Raw genomic sequence first — 14,941 nt, forward strand, 5'->3', positions numbered from 1 at the left:
ATCTAAATCAGGGGTGCCCAAACTTTTTTCACCAAGGGCCACATCTTGAAAACTATTTGACACGGAGGGCCACAGAATATTTAAGTAAGGCTTAAAATATTAATATTAGGTCTGTATGATGACACAATTGATGTAATTTAGGTTATATTGGTAGGATTACTCAAATTTGCCTTAAAAAGTACTGATTATGATCAATTGGGCCAGTTCAACTGAAGGTCTGAGGGCCAATAAAAATTGGTCTGAGGGCCACATTTGGCCCCCGGGTCATAGTTTGGATACGTCTGGTCTAAATCATGTGTGGAAAGTCTTGCCATGCCGTTTGTACTGTTTCATCTACATTTTATTTTAATTTTATTTTCAATTTGTGTATTCAAGGGTAACTTTTTAAACCAGAAAGTGCATGTGGTTTTATTCACATTTGAAAGAACCAAGGTTAGAATGTCTTTAGCTATCCGTAAGCCGCTAACTCTAGTGTACAACAATGAAATATCACTTAATTTCACAAAAGACAAGTTAATACATGTTTGTAAGCATCCCAAATTGGAATGTAATGATAAGGCTGTATTTAATTTCTAAATATAAAAAGCCAGTTACAACAGAGTGGTAGGAGAGAAAGGATAGTCTAAATAATGGATCAAAGAATATGAGGGATTTTCATAGCCTGGCTCCAAAAAGTCTGGCCACATTATTGACTTGTGTCCCTCAATAAAACAAGTAGTAGCAGTGGTTCGGCAGCAGAGTGTTATCTACAAAATTGAGGGTTAATGAACTGTTTATAATTGAATAAATGTAAGATATACAAGTTTAATATTCTACTGTGGAACATTCCAGTCAATTTAACATCTTCATGGAAACAAGGTTGTGGTGCACCCACCACCACAAGAGTCATTATAGTACATCTTTAATATTCTTTAAAACTTTAAGTGCATACATTGTAACATATAGTACTTCAATAACTAAGGACCATAAAAATCATACAACAGTGTTACAATAGGCCTGCCTTACAGGGGCTGCAAACCTCAAAGTCAAAGTCTGACGTGCGTCCTTGTGAGAACTGTCTGATGTCAAGCCTAATGAGTTTTGAGCTGGCAGAATGACAGGACCATCCCGTAACAGAGGAGGCAGTGCAGAGAAGATGGTTCCCGGCAGGCGTCACAATAATACACCTGCTTCATACATACTCAATGATGTGAATGAACTGAGAGAGCCTGGGAATAATACAATTAAGTCAGACATGACCAAAATATTATAGAGGACTCCAGAACCAGAATTTAACCAGAGCTAAAACAGGCAACAAAGACAATATCCAAAACTAATAAATCCCAAGACTTGCAATTACCGGTACATGGAATTTCTGGTTGCTTATTTGAAGTACAGTAACCCTCCAAAATGCAAATCCCCTCTATTTCTGTAAAGGTGTATGGAGTCAGTATGTCTGCCCAGGTGTTCAGGAGAGACCAAGGTGAATGAGAGAGCACAGGGGAAGAGCAGCGCGTGCTAAATTATTCATGTAGCCGATAGTGTTATTCAGGACTCTCTTTTTCCGCTGCTTTAGACTGGAGCAGGAGCAGGTTTAGATACCGCACACTCTTTGATACAAGACTTCACAGACTTCCTCACACAGCTCCTCTATACCTGACTATTACATACTGACTTTTGCCAACAAGATGATCCCTACATCATACGGGTAGGCCCGTTACGACAATAACCATATGGACTTATCATTCAACACATGATAAATGGAACAATAATTTTTGGAGGTCAATACTCATCGTGGGGAGTTTTTTTGTACAAGTGGGAAGACTTTGGTTATTTTTCTGTACTATGATGAGATTTGAGCTGTAGAAGGTTGACTATGAACTTTTATGACTCATTACAGATACAAACTAATTAATAAAAGCCTAAATTAAATCTGTCAACTGGATAAAAAGTTGCAGGAGTGAAGAGATTCCACTGCTCATCCAAGCCGCTCCTTCAGTTCTGGTCAGATTGCTGGTGGACACTGCCTTATATCTACCTGAAGGGAGGAGCTAACTACACTGAAACTGTAAACAGCTATTGCTTACAGTTTCTGTATGTAGGCTAGCCTAAGTGCGCACGGTGCCTGAGACTTGGTTCACCCAAAGTACAAAATCCCGAGCCATAAACAAAGTAATGTACATACATCATCTATTTTGTATTCATAACTCCATCCTCAGACCCAAAGCAAACAAAGGAAACAAAAAACAACAGAGCTAGCCAGGAGGCCCATGACATTATGCTACGCAGGTCTCAGGCACAGTGCACAGAAAGGCCCGCAGTTAATTGTTTGTGGCATTTGTTAATAATCATGATCATCGCACACGATTATAATCGCCTTTACAGCACCAGACTACCTCATGTTTCGGGCTTCAATACAATGTTTAGATGTTAGTTCTGGTGTTTGCCCACAAGGCGGCCCTCTGTCATAGCAATGAAACTTGTTAGCCTCTGTGCCTATTCTGATTTGGGGATGGTTCTTCACCACCGTCAGTCAGCATCATGACTAGGCAGGCAGTGGATCTAGCGCACACTCAAAAAGGTGAAGTCTCATGTGTGGAATTATAATGGATTTGAAAAACAAGATGAACAAGATGAGCAACCAATCTGCAGAGCCTGCGGAAAAATAGATATGGCTCCAAGGGCAAACACCAGCAACTTACACACACATTTACGAGACAACCATCCTGCATTGTTTGACAAACTTGAGAGGAAAATATCCATCGCAAGTAACATACCATGTGAAATAAACTACTGAATGTAGTTTGTGTTAGTTTGGATTTGTATGAATACGTGTTTGTGTCAATTTTTCCATTGCTAGGTTAGCACTAGCTGAACAGCATTTTGCACAGCTGATTGCACAGCTTGCTTGCAGCGGCACATGGTTTTACAACAATCACAAATTAATCTGAATACCTGTAACCTCCTAGGACCTGGTGTCCACATATGTGGACAACACATTTTGGGTTGTCTAGGCGACAATACATTTTTTTCTCTACAAGGTCCTGGCGTCCACATATGAGGACATTATACTGCCTTGGTTTAATAATTATCGTGATAATATCGTTACTCGCACTTATTTTGGTCACAATAATCGTGAGTCTAAATTTTTATATTGTCCCATTCTTACTTAGGGTAGCTCAATAGACCTAGCCTATATACAGAAACTGTAAACAATAGCTATTTAGAGTTTTAGTGTAGTCAGCTCTTCCCTTCAGATAGATATAAGGCAGTGTCCATCAGCAATCTGACCAGAACTGAAGTGGTTTGGATGAGCAGCGAAACGTCTTCACTCCAATAACTTTTTGTCCAGTTGACAGATTTACTTTTATGGATCGGACCTGGACGACTGAGGGATTACACATACAAACTAATTACTCAAGTGTTTCATTCTGTTATTTATAGCAGCTCATGCCTTTATAAAAATAATATTGTACATTTAAAATACTTTTTTGGACATAATTCTGCTTTATTGTTAAGTTTCAGTATTATCCATTATTGTCTATATTTACTTGAACAATATATCGCACTTCAAAATGTGGCCTATATACAAGGGATTTTTTCTTATTCCTATACAACGTATTTTTTTCATATTCAAGAGTGAACAAGTAATGTCATTGCCATCTATTACTGGCTGCATTGTGTGGAGTGCAAAGCTGGAGGTGACTCCCAAAATGTAGGTTGTGGGTTTGATTTTGGGGCAATTTCAAGCATCATGAACAAGCAAGCATGGTGGCTGAATATATGTCATGGTTCTGAGGTTTATATTTTAAGGTTGAATGAAAAGTTAAGTGCTAGACTAGTAAGACGTTTAAGAAGACAAATCTCAGGCTCCATCAGGAAATATGTCAGTCTCCAATGGTCAAAGACTCACATCCACATTGGTTCAATGGAAATAAAATCCAAAATGTTGCATCACATAACTAAAGTCAAGCTCTGTATGAAACAATCAGTGCTGTGATATACAGATTGGACCTTGTGAAATGGCAGGACAGCACCACAACTTATACAACTTAGACAGAAAGAAAAGTATTTTGACTGTAACTACACTTAAAAGACAGAACTTTCTTAAATGTCTGCATTGTGGGACCCTGCTGTGGCCCGCTGGCTGGTACGAGAAACATGGTGAGGTGTTGCAGCATTGGCCCTGAGTCTAGACTTCATGAGTGGAGCGCTACAGAATATGTGAAAGCCAAGCTCTTTGAAGGACGACAGCTTTAATCTTTTCTGCTTCTAGGTTTTCCATCTGCTTTTTCTCAAATTCCCTTTTAGTCTGTCATTGTGTAGCCCAATTGTACTCTCTGGCTAACATGTGCAGATGTCACATTGAGCACATAATGGATGGTTATAGATAGGACAAATGATTCAAAGTGAATTCTTCCTACTTTCGACTTTGTCCAAAATTTCAGATACAACAGCTTCAATATGTGTCATCACTTGTTCCCCTCTAAGACAACTTGTGAAATGATGTCAGTGTCAGAAAATACATTCAGTGTTAAAATGGCTCTTACTTGGGTCAATCTGTTAAGATCCTACAACTAATAAGAACACTTAGAGCAACACTGGATGTGATACATCGCCTGCATGATTCCATGGAAAGATACCATAAACCAGATTTCAGAACATTCTTCATGGCAACAGATAAGTTTTATGTCATACTGTGGAAGATTATAGGAGGAGGACCATCTCCAGGCCAGGTTTGTGGAAATGCAAGGCCACCGAGTAAGGAAGTTTTTCAAGGCAATAAAAAAACAAAATATAAAAAAGGGCATTTTTACAGCCAAAAAGTGACATACTTTAACAACTAAATTTGAAGCAGCAAAAAGGATGCTTAAATGTATTTGGTTTAATAAAAAAGCTTGAAGCTTTGATTTTCAACAATTCACTGTTAACAGTTACTAAAACATTAACAGGCAACTGTTAACAATATTCTTTTTGTGTATTCAAAATGTAGTCATGCCCAGACATTAACAAGGCTTTTATAATCATTTAGTTTTATTCCATCATCTCCATAAAACAAATAACATAAAATGTAAAAAATATATCAGAGAAACCCATAACTGCTGACTAAAGAGTTGTTCTGCCCTCTGTTGTGGCCCTTCACTTCCAGGGAGCTGCATTTGAATGTGAAATGAGCATCATTGTGGACCTCCAAAGTCCTCCTTTTATGCCTCAGAATTAATGTTAACATCAAATATTCATGTTTGTACATTTAAGCGTGGGAGAGCACTGTGCCTTACCTATGTACACTCTGCGGCTGAACCTCTGCATCAGCAGCAGCACAAACACATGGAGCGGGATCAGGTTGATGATGAAAACATAGCCACCCCAAGCAGAAACCTGAAAATACACATAACAAACTGTTAATGAGACCACTTTTGTGGAAAAAAGCTGCAGTGAGTAAGCAATCCCATAATAACAGTTACCAGTTCAAACCTCCCCCCGCAATTACGATACATTTTATAGTGACATATAATGTTTGTATAAAATATTTTTTAGCTTTGATAAATAATCAAATGCTGAATTAAACACTTGGTAACAATTAGTTTGTTGCATCTTTAATGAGTTGTAGATGTTCAATATTTGACTTTACCACTCTGTTATGTAACTATATAAAAAAACAAAAAACATTTACAATTAGTGCAAATACACAATATTGGCCCCATTCAGAAAACAATGAGATCCAAACTGTCTCTATCTATCTATCTATCTATCTATCTATCTATATATAGTTTAGTAGTAGTATAGTATAGTATAGTAGTATATAGTTTGGTTCTGTTAGTAAATGATTTGATACTCAATGATGGCTGAACTAAGAGCTGCAGTGTGTTGTAGACTGTTGTACATAGTTGTAATTTCATCCACTGGATCTGATACACAACTAACCACACAGCTTTTGTTGTGGCGTGATCATTGGCCCATTCTGTCTTCCCAGGATTGGAAAAATGACTCGCTGACATTTTTTGGTATTAAATGGCACCCCCATTTTCCTCCAAACAAAAAGACATGTACCGGTAGTCTACTCCGCCACTTTTCATCCATCACATGAACGGACAACAATTCAATTCTTCTATTCTGCTAAACCTTACAGCTACAAAACCCTATGTTACTTATGCAGTAATGATTGCTTATTACAATGAGCAAATCCATAATCTAGTTATATATAATAGTTATAAACCAATATCATGATCCCACTTACACGTCTCACATCATCCAAGCAAAAGGTGGCTTTGTATTTTTACGGTTTGAGATCATCATGAGATTTTGCAGCTGGTAGTGTTTCTATGGCGGGGGAGATAATCAGCGTTGTAAAATTCCTGCTGGTCCCTGTTGGCTGGAGCTGGATGTTGCATGTGGTTTGTCACTTATTCACAACACACAGCTCTGTAATGAGGCAGTGGGCACCAGCACAAGCCCACCTGAGAGCTGTACAATTATGAGATGCAATATTCAAACAGCCATTAAGTTTTGTGCTGCCGGAGAAAAGCGTGGAGATTTATGTTATGATGCCATGCCCTGTGTTTTGAGGGGGTATCTTTTACTCTAACCTTGCACAGGAAGATGAATTCCTGTAATATCTGTTTGCAAACTCATGAGAGTCCACTGTGGCAGACTCCCACTGGTGTGATAGGGTCTAGCCGCCAATGGGCCGGAAAGTGGACCAATCACAGAACAGCACTGTGTGAGATGGGTGGAAGTCAAAGGTGAAGTGCCCAAATGTTTAAGCGTCTAAAGTTAGTGTGTATAGGCTATAACCCATCAATACATATTATACAGGGTCCATAAAAACGCTCCTGGATCCAACTCAAAATAACAGTTCTATCCCTGGCCCATTGTTGACTGTAATCATGTGTGCATTCATAGCTTACAATAATAAGCCAGGGTTGTACTGTGTAAATTATACATACTGCTAAAACAACGACAATTTGGGATGCACTGTGGGGCATTATCTTACAACAAGCCCCACCAACCTCCATCTCACAAAGAGGTCCTCACACAAGACACACAGTATGCATGCTTTGTGCCTATTGTCTCCAAGTGTCTGGGGTTGCCAACGAGGAGGCGTCATGGCTTACAATGATTCATCCTGGAACCGTCAGTGGGTGAATCAAGGCTGGCCAAATTATCAATTTTTCTCGTACAGCTTTGGTTAAAGTATATTTAACTTCAGCAAATATTTGAATTTGTACTGTGAAATAAAATTTGTAAGCACTCTCCTGGTGCTAAAATGTGTGAGCTACTGATATAAAAATGAGGGAATGCCATAGACAGCTATCCTAACTTCCTATGTGCAATTAGACTGCTATGAGATTTGGATATTGATACATTAGATTTTGTGTATTTGTATAAGTGTATAATGTATAGTTTATTATGTTTGTGCAACCCTTGTTCTTTGGCCAGAGTGTGTTGTGCTGTGGTAGATCTTTGGCAAAAATGTAGGGCACAGAAAAACAAAAACGCACCATGTAAAAATAGGAAAGGCAGCATCCAATGGCCCAGAAAATGGAGCCCGTCTTCACTGATTTGACCTGCACAGAAAAAAGAAAATAATCTGATTAGCCTGGTTACTAAAATTAAATTAATCAAAATTTTAGTTTTCTTTAAATATTAATAATAAACAATTATTATACAAAAGGACTATTCCAGATCTAATCTAGGGCAAAAGCAGGTCTAAAAGCGGACATTGTCACTGTAGTTCTGAACAAGAAATTATCCAAAGGAGTACAAGAAAGTGGATAAAATAAACTCTAAATTAGGGGAACTAACATACTGAAGAGCGGTCTCATCGGAGCTGTCCAAATACCAGCTGATTGGTGGTACGTATATGACAGTTTGAGAAACACTGACCTACACTATCAGTAAAAAACTAATAAAAAAACTGGCACTCTTTTGGTTAGAAGAATAACAGTAATAGTTATACTCCAAGGTCACTTTTCTGCTATACTATACTATACTTTCCATGGAAATATTAGTACTAGTAAAAACTAGGTTATGCTTTTTTCTATATATCCTGGGACTGAAAGCTTTATAATTGGGACTGTTGCTGCTTTAAATCTCAGTTGTCTCACTTGTGTACCAGAAATGTGAATTATCCTCCTCAATGAATAACATTAGCCCATATAGTGCACATGCAAAACCACAAAGGATAACAAAACACCATGCATCTTATTTATCTATAGATGCTACAAAGGGACCAGGAATAATTAAGTATAAACCATCTCTCGACTTGTTCCCTGAGTACTATTTATTGCCATGTTTTATTCAACCCTGTGGCCAGTGAAGTAGCACAAAGGTCAAACACATTAGTCACCTTTTCCCAGCTAAAGTACTTTATAAATTAGCACTAAGGTGTCCCAGGTCACATGAATGTCAGGAAAGGGCTAGTATTATTGCGGCTCACACACTGGTAACAGTAGTATTGAATGAGGGGTCTATTTAAAGGCAGCACAAAGTAGCACTGGGCTGAAATCAGTGCGATGACCATTAATGTACCTCAACACTAATGTATCAGTTTGCACTTTAGACAATGAAAACACTTTCAGACCTATCCACTCTATAGCAAACCAATGGAAACAATGCTTTAATGTGCAGTACACTATATCCAATATAAATATGTAAATGTAATGTAAATATTTTATTTTTATCTTTTATTTATCCAGAAGAAAAAACACTGAGGTCTGGATTTAGACATGGCTATTAGGAGGGTACTGTTCAGTAATAGTCAGCAGAGGAAACAAATGACAAATTCATTACATTTTACAATTTTGCTGCTAATCCTTGTTTTCTGTTTTTAATTAGTGTCAAATTGTTTTCATGTATGATATTCAGCATGCATCAGTTTTTGGAAATGTTTTTGGTAATGTTTTTGGTGAACTAATAAGCTGCTTAAATTTCTGTACTTCATTACAACACTGCAACAAAAATATTTGGATTGGAGTGCTTTATTTACTAAGCTTTAGTAAATAAATTATGCATCTCTGATATACATTTTGCGCAGTGCGTTTGAAGTAAAAATCTAAATTAATTTGATCTTCATTCAGCAATGCAGAGACTACCCTTCAACAAAAATATACACACTGAATGTGAAATAATAACTGTAAACCACTAAACCTACCCATAGATAGTAAGTAAACTGCAGTGCAAAGATGGCGATGCCCTCGTTATCAAAAGACCCAGCCACAGATCTGGAGATGTATCCCGGGACGATGGCGATGAAACAGGCCGCTAGAAGCCCCGCCCCCTGATTCCACAGCTCTCGGGTCAGCAAGAAGGTGGAGATGGATGTGAGCCCGCTGAAAACTGGGGCCAAAAACACACAGACGTCCCGTATATGGACTGTAATATGAAGGAGATTTAGCACATAGTGTATGAGCCCTGCTGTCACCATCAACCCGGGGTAAACCTGGAGAAAGACAGAGAAAATGAAGTTTTCAGATTAGGATGAAAGAACAATATACAAAAGTAAAAGTAGTTCATTATTCCACAAAAATATCAAACTGTACATCAAAATTAGCATATTTACAATAGTCAATTTAGATTTAAAAAATATACTATAGACCCATCTAGTGTAGAAAGCCATTTGAACCCAAGTAATAAATCAAACAGGCCTAAACATACTAATATTTCTTCTATCACTCACTACTAGAATATATTTAATATGAAGTGAAACGCACAGCCAATATTGACAAGCTTTACAGAGTGTGAACAAATGAAAACGCTGTTCTCTGCAGCTTTCTCTGCCACGGGAGCAAGATAAAGTCATCACTGAATGGCCAACACATTGAGCATTGGTGGTTTGCAGAAAATAGTGTATATTGTGTAAGTTTGCTTGATAACATCATTTGAAATGGCACTTTTGTTAGTCATTTTGTGCACTCAGTTGCTGTTATTTTGAAATACCACTACAATGCTAATATATAATTGACACTGACAGCAGATTCTAAATAGTGGGTAAAGAAGACAGTGGAGTCTACGGCTGTCAAAAGTATCGAAAATCAGATACTAAAACTAGTGTCGAAACTAGATACTCATTTGAGCCAGTATCAATACTAAAAAAGCACATTCCCAGAACAGAAATTAACCTTTCCTGAATAGCTTTAGAATGATATTGAGCTGTATCAGAACAAGTATAAGAGCACATAGATCTTATACTTTACCCATGGACCAATATGGAGCCAACCTGGACAACTAAAGGATTACACAGATATAAGACCACATGGCAATATAACAGAAAGTACTATTATTTAATAAAAACAGGAGATGAGTACTTCACTGGGGCTCTAGTGAGTCAGATAGAAAGATGTAGGACAAGGAATAAAGCCACTTATCATGGAGGAACAGAGATTTAGCTTAGCACATACCAAAGCATCGGTATGTGCTAAGCTAAATCTCTGTTCCTCCTACTATTATGTAATGTTGAATCTGTATTGAGAATCAAGTCTAGTTCCTTAATATCTAAATCGAGTTTGTATCGTGACAAAACTAATGGAGGCAAGGTAAAGTAAAGAATAGTTAGCAATATTGTCAAGTTTATTTTTATCACAAAGCATTAATGAATGGCTAAAAAACAACCACCCACATATGAAACCACACTATCACACATTATGGAGTCCCAATCTAGCTTTGCATGTTAAACAGATACAAGCCATTATACTTCTATTTCACATATAAGACAAAAGAGTCTTCAAAGTCAAAGTACTCAAAGCCCCTGTTTAGTTCACTGATATTAATGGTTCCACTAGAGCTCTGGAGAGACGATTAGCCCACAACATTAATTCTCGTCCATCATCCTCTGTCAGCATAGAGATAGTGCAGTACAGAGGAGAGGGGAAGCGCTGGAGATGAGCTAGTCTAATGACGTGTTAAAATGACCGCTCTATGTGTGTCCTCTGGATGGTATAAAGACAGATCAGTTCAATGCTTCTCATTCACACACTGTTCCCTGCAGAGTAGTTTAACCGTCCAACAAACTGTCACTGAGAATGTCTTTGCATCAACCACGACATACAATATCTCCTCAATAACCCTGATAAATATTGATTTTTGCATGTCAATTGATCAACCAAGTGCTACTGGATTTGCTAGGTAATATAACAATTGGCAACATCCAGACAAACTTATCTATAGAACTTATGTATAGAACGTGAAATATAGCAAGTCAAGGGGTGTTCAGGCTAACCTCATTATAATGTAATGCAATTTTCCATGAAGTTATGTTGTAAAGAATAACTGTATCAGAAGTGAAAAACACTCGCAGGAGTACAGCCTCGTCTAAGAGGTAAATGCAGTTATATGGTGTTGTGCTGGGCCACAGTTAAAGACTTACTGTGCCTCCCACAATCCTGCCCAGAGGGTACCACGCTCTCTCATCAAACCAGTTCAGGAACTCGTAGAACCCATTGGTGGTGAGGTGGTGAGTCGACCTGTAGTTGAACCTAAAAACAACAAGAAGACAGTAATGCGATCAGTCAAAAGCCGTTTCAATTAGATTGTGTTGGTGCTTAGAGGGAGACGTGAAAATGAGAATCACTAACATTGACGCAAGTTTGGCAAGTAAAATATATTAACTGTACAATGCAAGATGCACTTTTGACTGTATTAGCTTTCTGGAGTTTGTTTGAGCTAAAATAATGACTAATCCAAAACAATCAAGCCTCAGGACAAATCCATAAAAATAATCCGGCTACATTTAAATCCTGCAGCAAGACAACTTGAGATCAATCCACACTGCCTGACTCAAATATATAGTGTTGGAAGTAAAATAATACGGAGATTAACAAGGAAGTCACAATATTACTGAAGCCACAAGAACTACCAAAATTAGTCAAAAACCCCATTTAATGAGAGGATCTACTGCGACAATCATGAAATTTGTTAAAAAGTTAATTATAATTGATAGTCAAAGACTTCAAAATGGCAGCTTCTATTTTAGATAATTAGTTCCACTGACTGTGTCTAGAGAGTCAAATATCAAAAACCAAGGCGTGAAGCTCAATTTTCTGCAAAGACGAAATCAATCTAATATCTTAATGTCAATCTTAGAGGTTGAGACATAACAAATGTAATGCTGATTGACAATTTGAACCATCTGCAATATAGCAAAACATTTCTAAGGTAAACAACATAGGACTAAATATAGACAAGGCCCCACTGTTGTAGGATTGTCACGCATTTCCATTCATCCCTATGGAGAAAACTTGGCTTTGTAATGCAGGTGACAGTTCCAGCTACATCAATGTTGACAGAGACAGGTAATGTATTACACAAGCACAACAATCCCACGGGCAGGTAACATCAGAATACAAACGGCCAAGATTGCTGTCCTACTGAAAGAGTGGAGCGTCCAACTAATCCACAGGGGAGACCCACCTCTAGTCTCTTCCATTCCCTTCCTCTCAGCAGCCTCTTGCAGTTGTTTATACCTGCCTATTTTATAAAGACAAACAATATAACATGTGCAGCCTGTAGTAAATACACTTTCACTATTGTACAAGCTAGCTATGCTCCTTCACAGCAGTTAGTCTTTTGGTCCCCTGCACATTTTTTGACGCTCAACAAACTAGTGGCCCCCCATAGAAATAAATACAGATTTGATGAGGGTTTGCAGCATATGGTTAGCTCAGGCCCCCAAGGAGATGGCGAGGGATTGAGGCTCTGTACTAGAACAGTGATTCCCTGCAAATGTGGCTGTGCAGTATTTTGCTGCAAGTGCTCTTTGCCCTGGTTACATCCTGTGTATATTCTTGTTCAGACTTTACAGGCATTTTTAAAAATGTATTTATATAAAAGGGGGTATTACACTTGGGGTATTAACTGTTGCCACATAGCATTTATATCATCATGTTACCTTTTATTGTTTGTTATTGAAAATTATATATTCAAAAGACAACATATTACAATGTTTAATAAGGTTCATTCTGTTACTGCAGATCATATCCAGTTTGTGAAGTTGTGTTGTTTTGTATCACACTTTTGTATATTTATGGAAAATTGTCACTGGAGCATGGGTAACAGTGGCTTGTGGGCTGAGCATTGGACAAAATTGTACTGCTGACTGTAAGAAGGGTTCGACTAGTGCCTGGGAGAGATTGCAAAATTACTCAGATATGCCAAAACTACTTTAAGCATGTTTATGATTAGGGAATAACATTATAATGTGGTAGATAAATTGTTGATTTTCACATAATATCCCCTCTTAATGTAAGTGTTAACATTCTGTCATTGTCTTCAAAAAAAATCAAAGGAAGTATTGAGTAACTTTTTACCATTTTGCATGAAACATTGAATTAAACAAAGACTTTTCCACTTACACTCATTATCAAGTGCCAATTGTGAAAAGTTATGTGGTGTTGTTCTAACGCAAAGCTTTTGTCCAATCTTCTTCACAACAATAACACACAGACTGCTGAAGTCTGGCTATGAAAGTAAATATGACAATTCTGAATTCATTTGGCCCATGCTTATGTGTCTAATAGAATCTAGGCCAAAGTAGAAACTCAAAATTAAGTGAGCAATCCAGACGGTTCTGAAAACTCCTCCATAGTCCACAGATGGCAAACATATTTAAAACACTTACAAACTCATTTTAACTGATTAGTCATGTACCATAATGACCACAACCACTTCTAATGCAGCACACATCCCTGGTCCAAACACACTGAACAAGTGCAACAGCTGTCATCATTAAAACAGAAATTGAGAGTTAGTTTTTGAACAGCAAAAATAAATGGGTGCCAACTTAGAACACGATATGATATATCTCATGATCTCATCTAAGGCTGAACCATTTTGAATGAATGTGTAATCGTGATTTTTCTAACAAGCATAGCCAAAAGAATTGCAATTTATGGTTTAACAGTAGGATTAAGTTCACGGAGCACTTTTTTTGAAGGTTATTTGGTCCACAGGCTTTATTGACAAGGCAGGACAGTGTGACAGAAGTGAAGAGCAGGGAATCACATTATTTAGTAGGAACCTGATTAGGGATGTACCGATACTGATACTGGTGTCGATTATCGGCAGTGATACAAGAAAACTAGCTGGATTGGGAATTTAACTGACCAACTCTCTGATTCAAGGTCATAAAGGTTATATTGCCACATTCCAATCTCTATTAAATCTGCCGTTGCTTTAGCCAATATGTGACTGGTACTTTGGCTGCATTCAAGTCTATGAAACAACAATAGTGAATGGATGAGTTACAGTTGAAGCGGAGAGAGCCAAGGCAGTATCCAGTCAGGAATAGGTTTTAATGAAGCTGAATCAAATATCAGAATTTGCTTCAAAGTCTGAGGGACTGAATATCCCTTTGGTCAGAAATTGAATCTGACAGCTTGGAGCAGGTACTTTGTACAACATCTTCTTCCTCAGGCTGCTAAATAATGATTTATACTGGTGAGGATGATGGTTATTCAAATTTAAAGTTAATATGTTTAGAGTCAGGAGGGATTTGTACCTAGTTTAGATTCAAACCACTAAAGCACAAGTGTTTATTTTTACCTTTTAGTTTATGCTGCCATTGAGCACGACATGCTAAAATGGTTACTTTAATATAAAAAAATAGAAAACTATGTGCTGGGCCACCTGACTTAATTATTTTGTGTGTGCTAGCTAGTTAGTTAACTAGTTAGCTAGTTAGTTAGCTCCCCATAGAAAACTATGTAAAACTATACAATGGAAATATTAGCATCTTAGCGGCTGGTCAAGTGACTGAAGAAACTATTGAGTGTGTCATTCACTCATTTGGCATTACAGATTAAAACTATCAAACTCACTTGGAGATTGATCACGTTGTAAATCTTTGTCGCCTTTTATTGGCTCGCCTCTTGGGGCTTACTGTAAAATCCGCCGAGATCTAACAACATATTGAACCAAAACAAATATCAGGATTCAATATTACAGTGAGTCTCCTTGTCATATTAAG

At 37.7% G+C, this 14,941-nt stretch overlaps 1 protein-coding gene across 1 annotated transcript in view; it reads right to left on the reverse strand.

Moving 5' to 3' along the window:
- LOC117383272 (dolichyl-diphosphooligosaccharide--protein glycosyltransferase subunit STT3B-like) overlaps window positions 1-14,941 on the reverse strand; it is a 57,152-nt gene that overhangs the window by 14,515 nt on the left and 27,696 nt on the right. Inside the window, exons 2-5 of the mRNA XM_033980394.2 lie at window positions 11,345-11,453; window positions 9,134-9,421; window positions 7,482-7,547; window positions 5,259-5,358 (exon numbers count right to left, since the gene is read on the reverse strand). Coding sequence (XP_033836285.1) covers window positions 5,259-5,358; window positions 7,482-7,547; window positions 9,134-9,421; window positions 11,345-11,453 — 563 coding nt within the window. The remainder of the gene's footprint in view (window positions 1-5,258; window positions 5,359-7,481; window positions 7,548-9,133; window positions 9,422-11,344; window positions 11,454-14,941) is intronic.

The sequence above is a fragment of the Periophthalmus magnuspinnatus genome, chromosome 16 (genome assembly GCF_009829125.3).
Source record: "Periophthalmus magnuspinnatus isolate fPerMag1 chromosome 16, fPerMag1.2.pri, whole genome shotgun sequence".
Classification (NCBI taxonomy): Eukaryota; Metazoa; Chordata; class Actinopteri; order Gobiiformes; family Gobiidae; genus Periophthalmus; species Periophthalmus magnuspinnatus.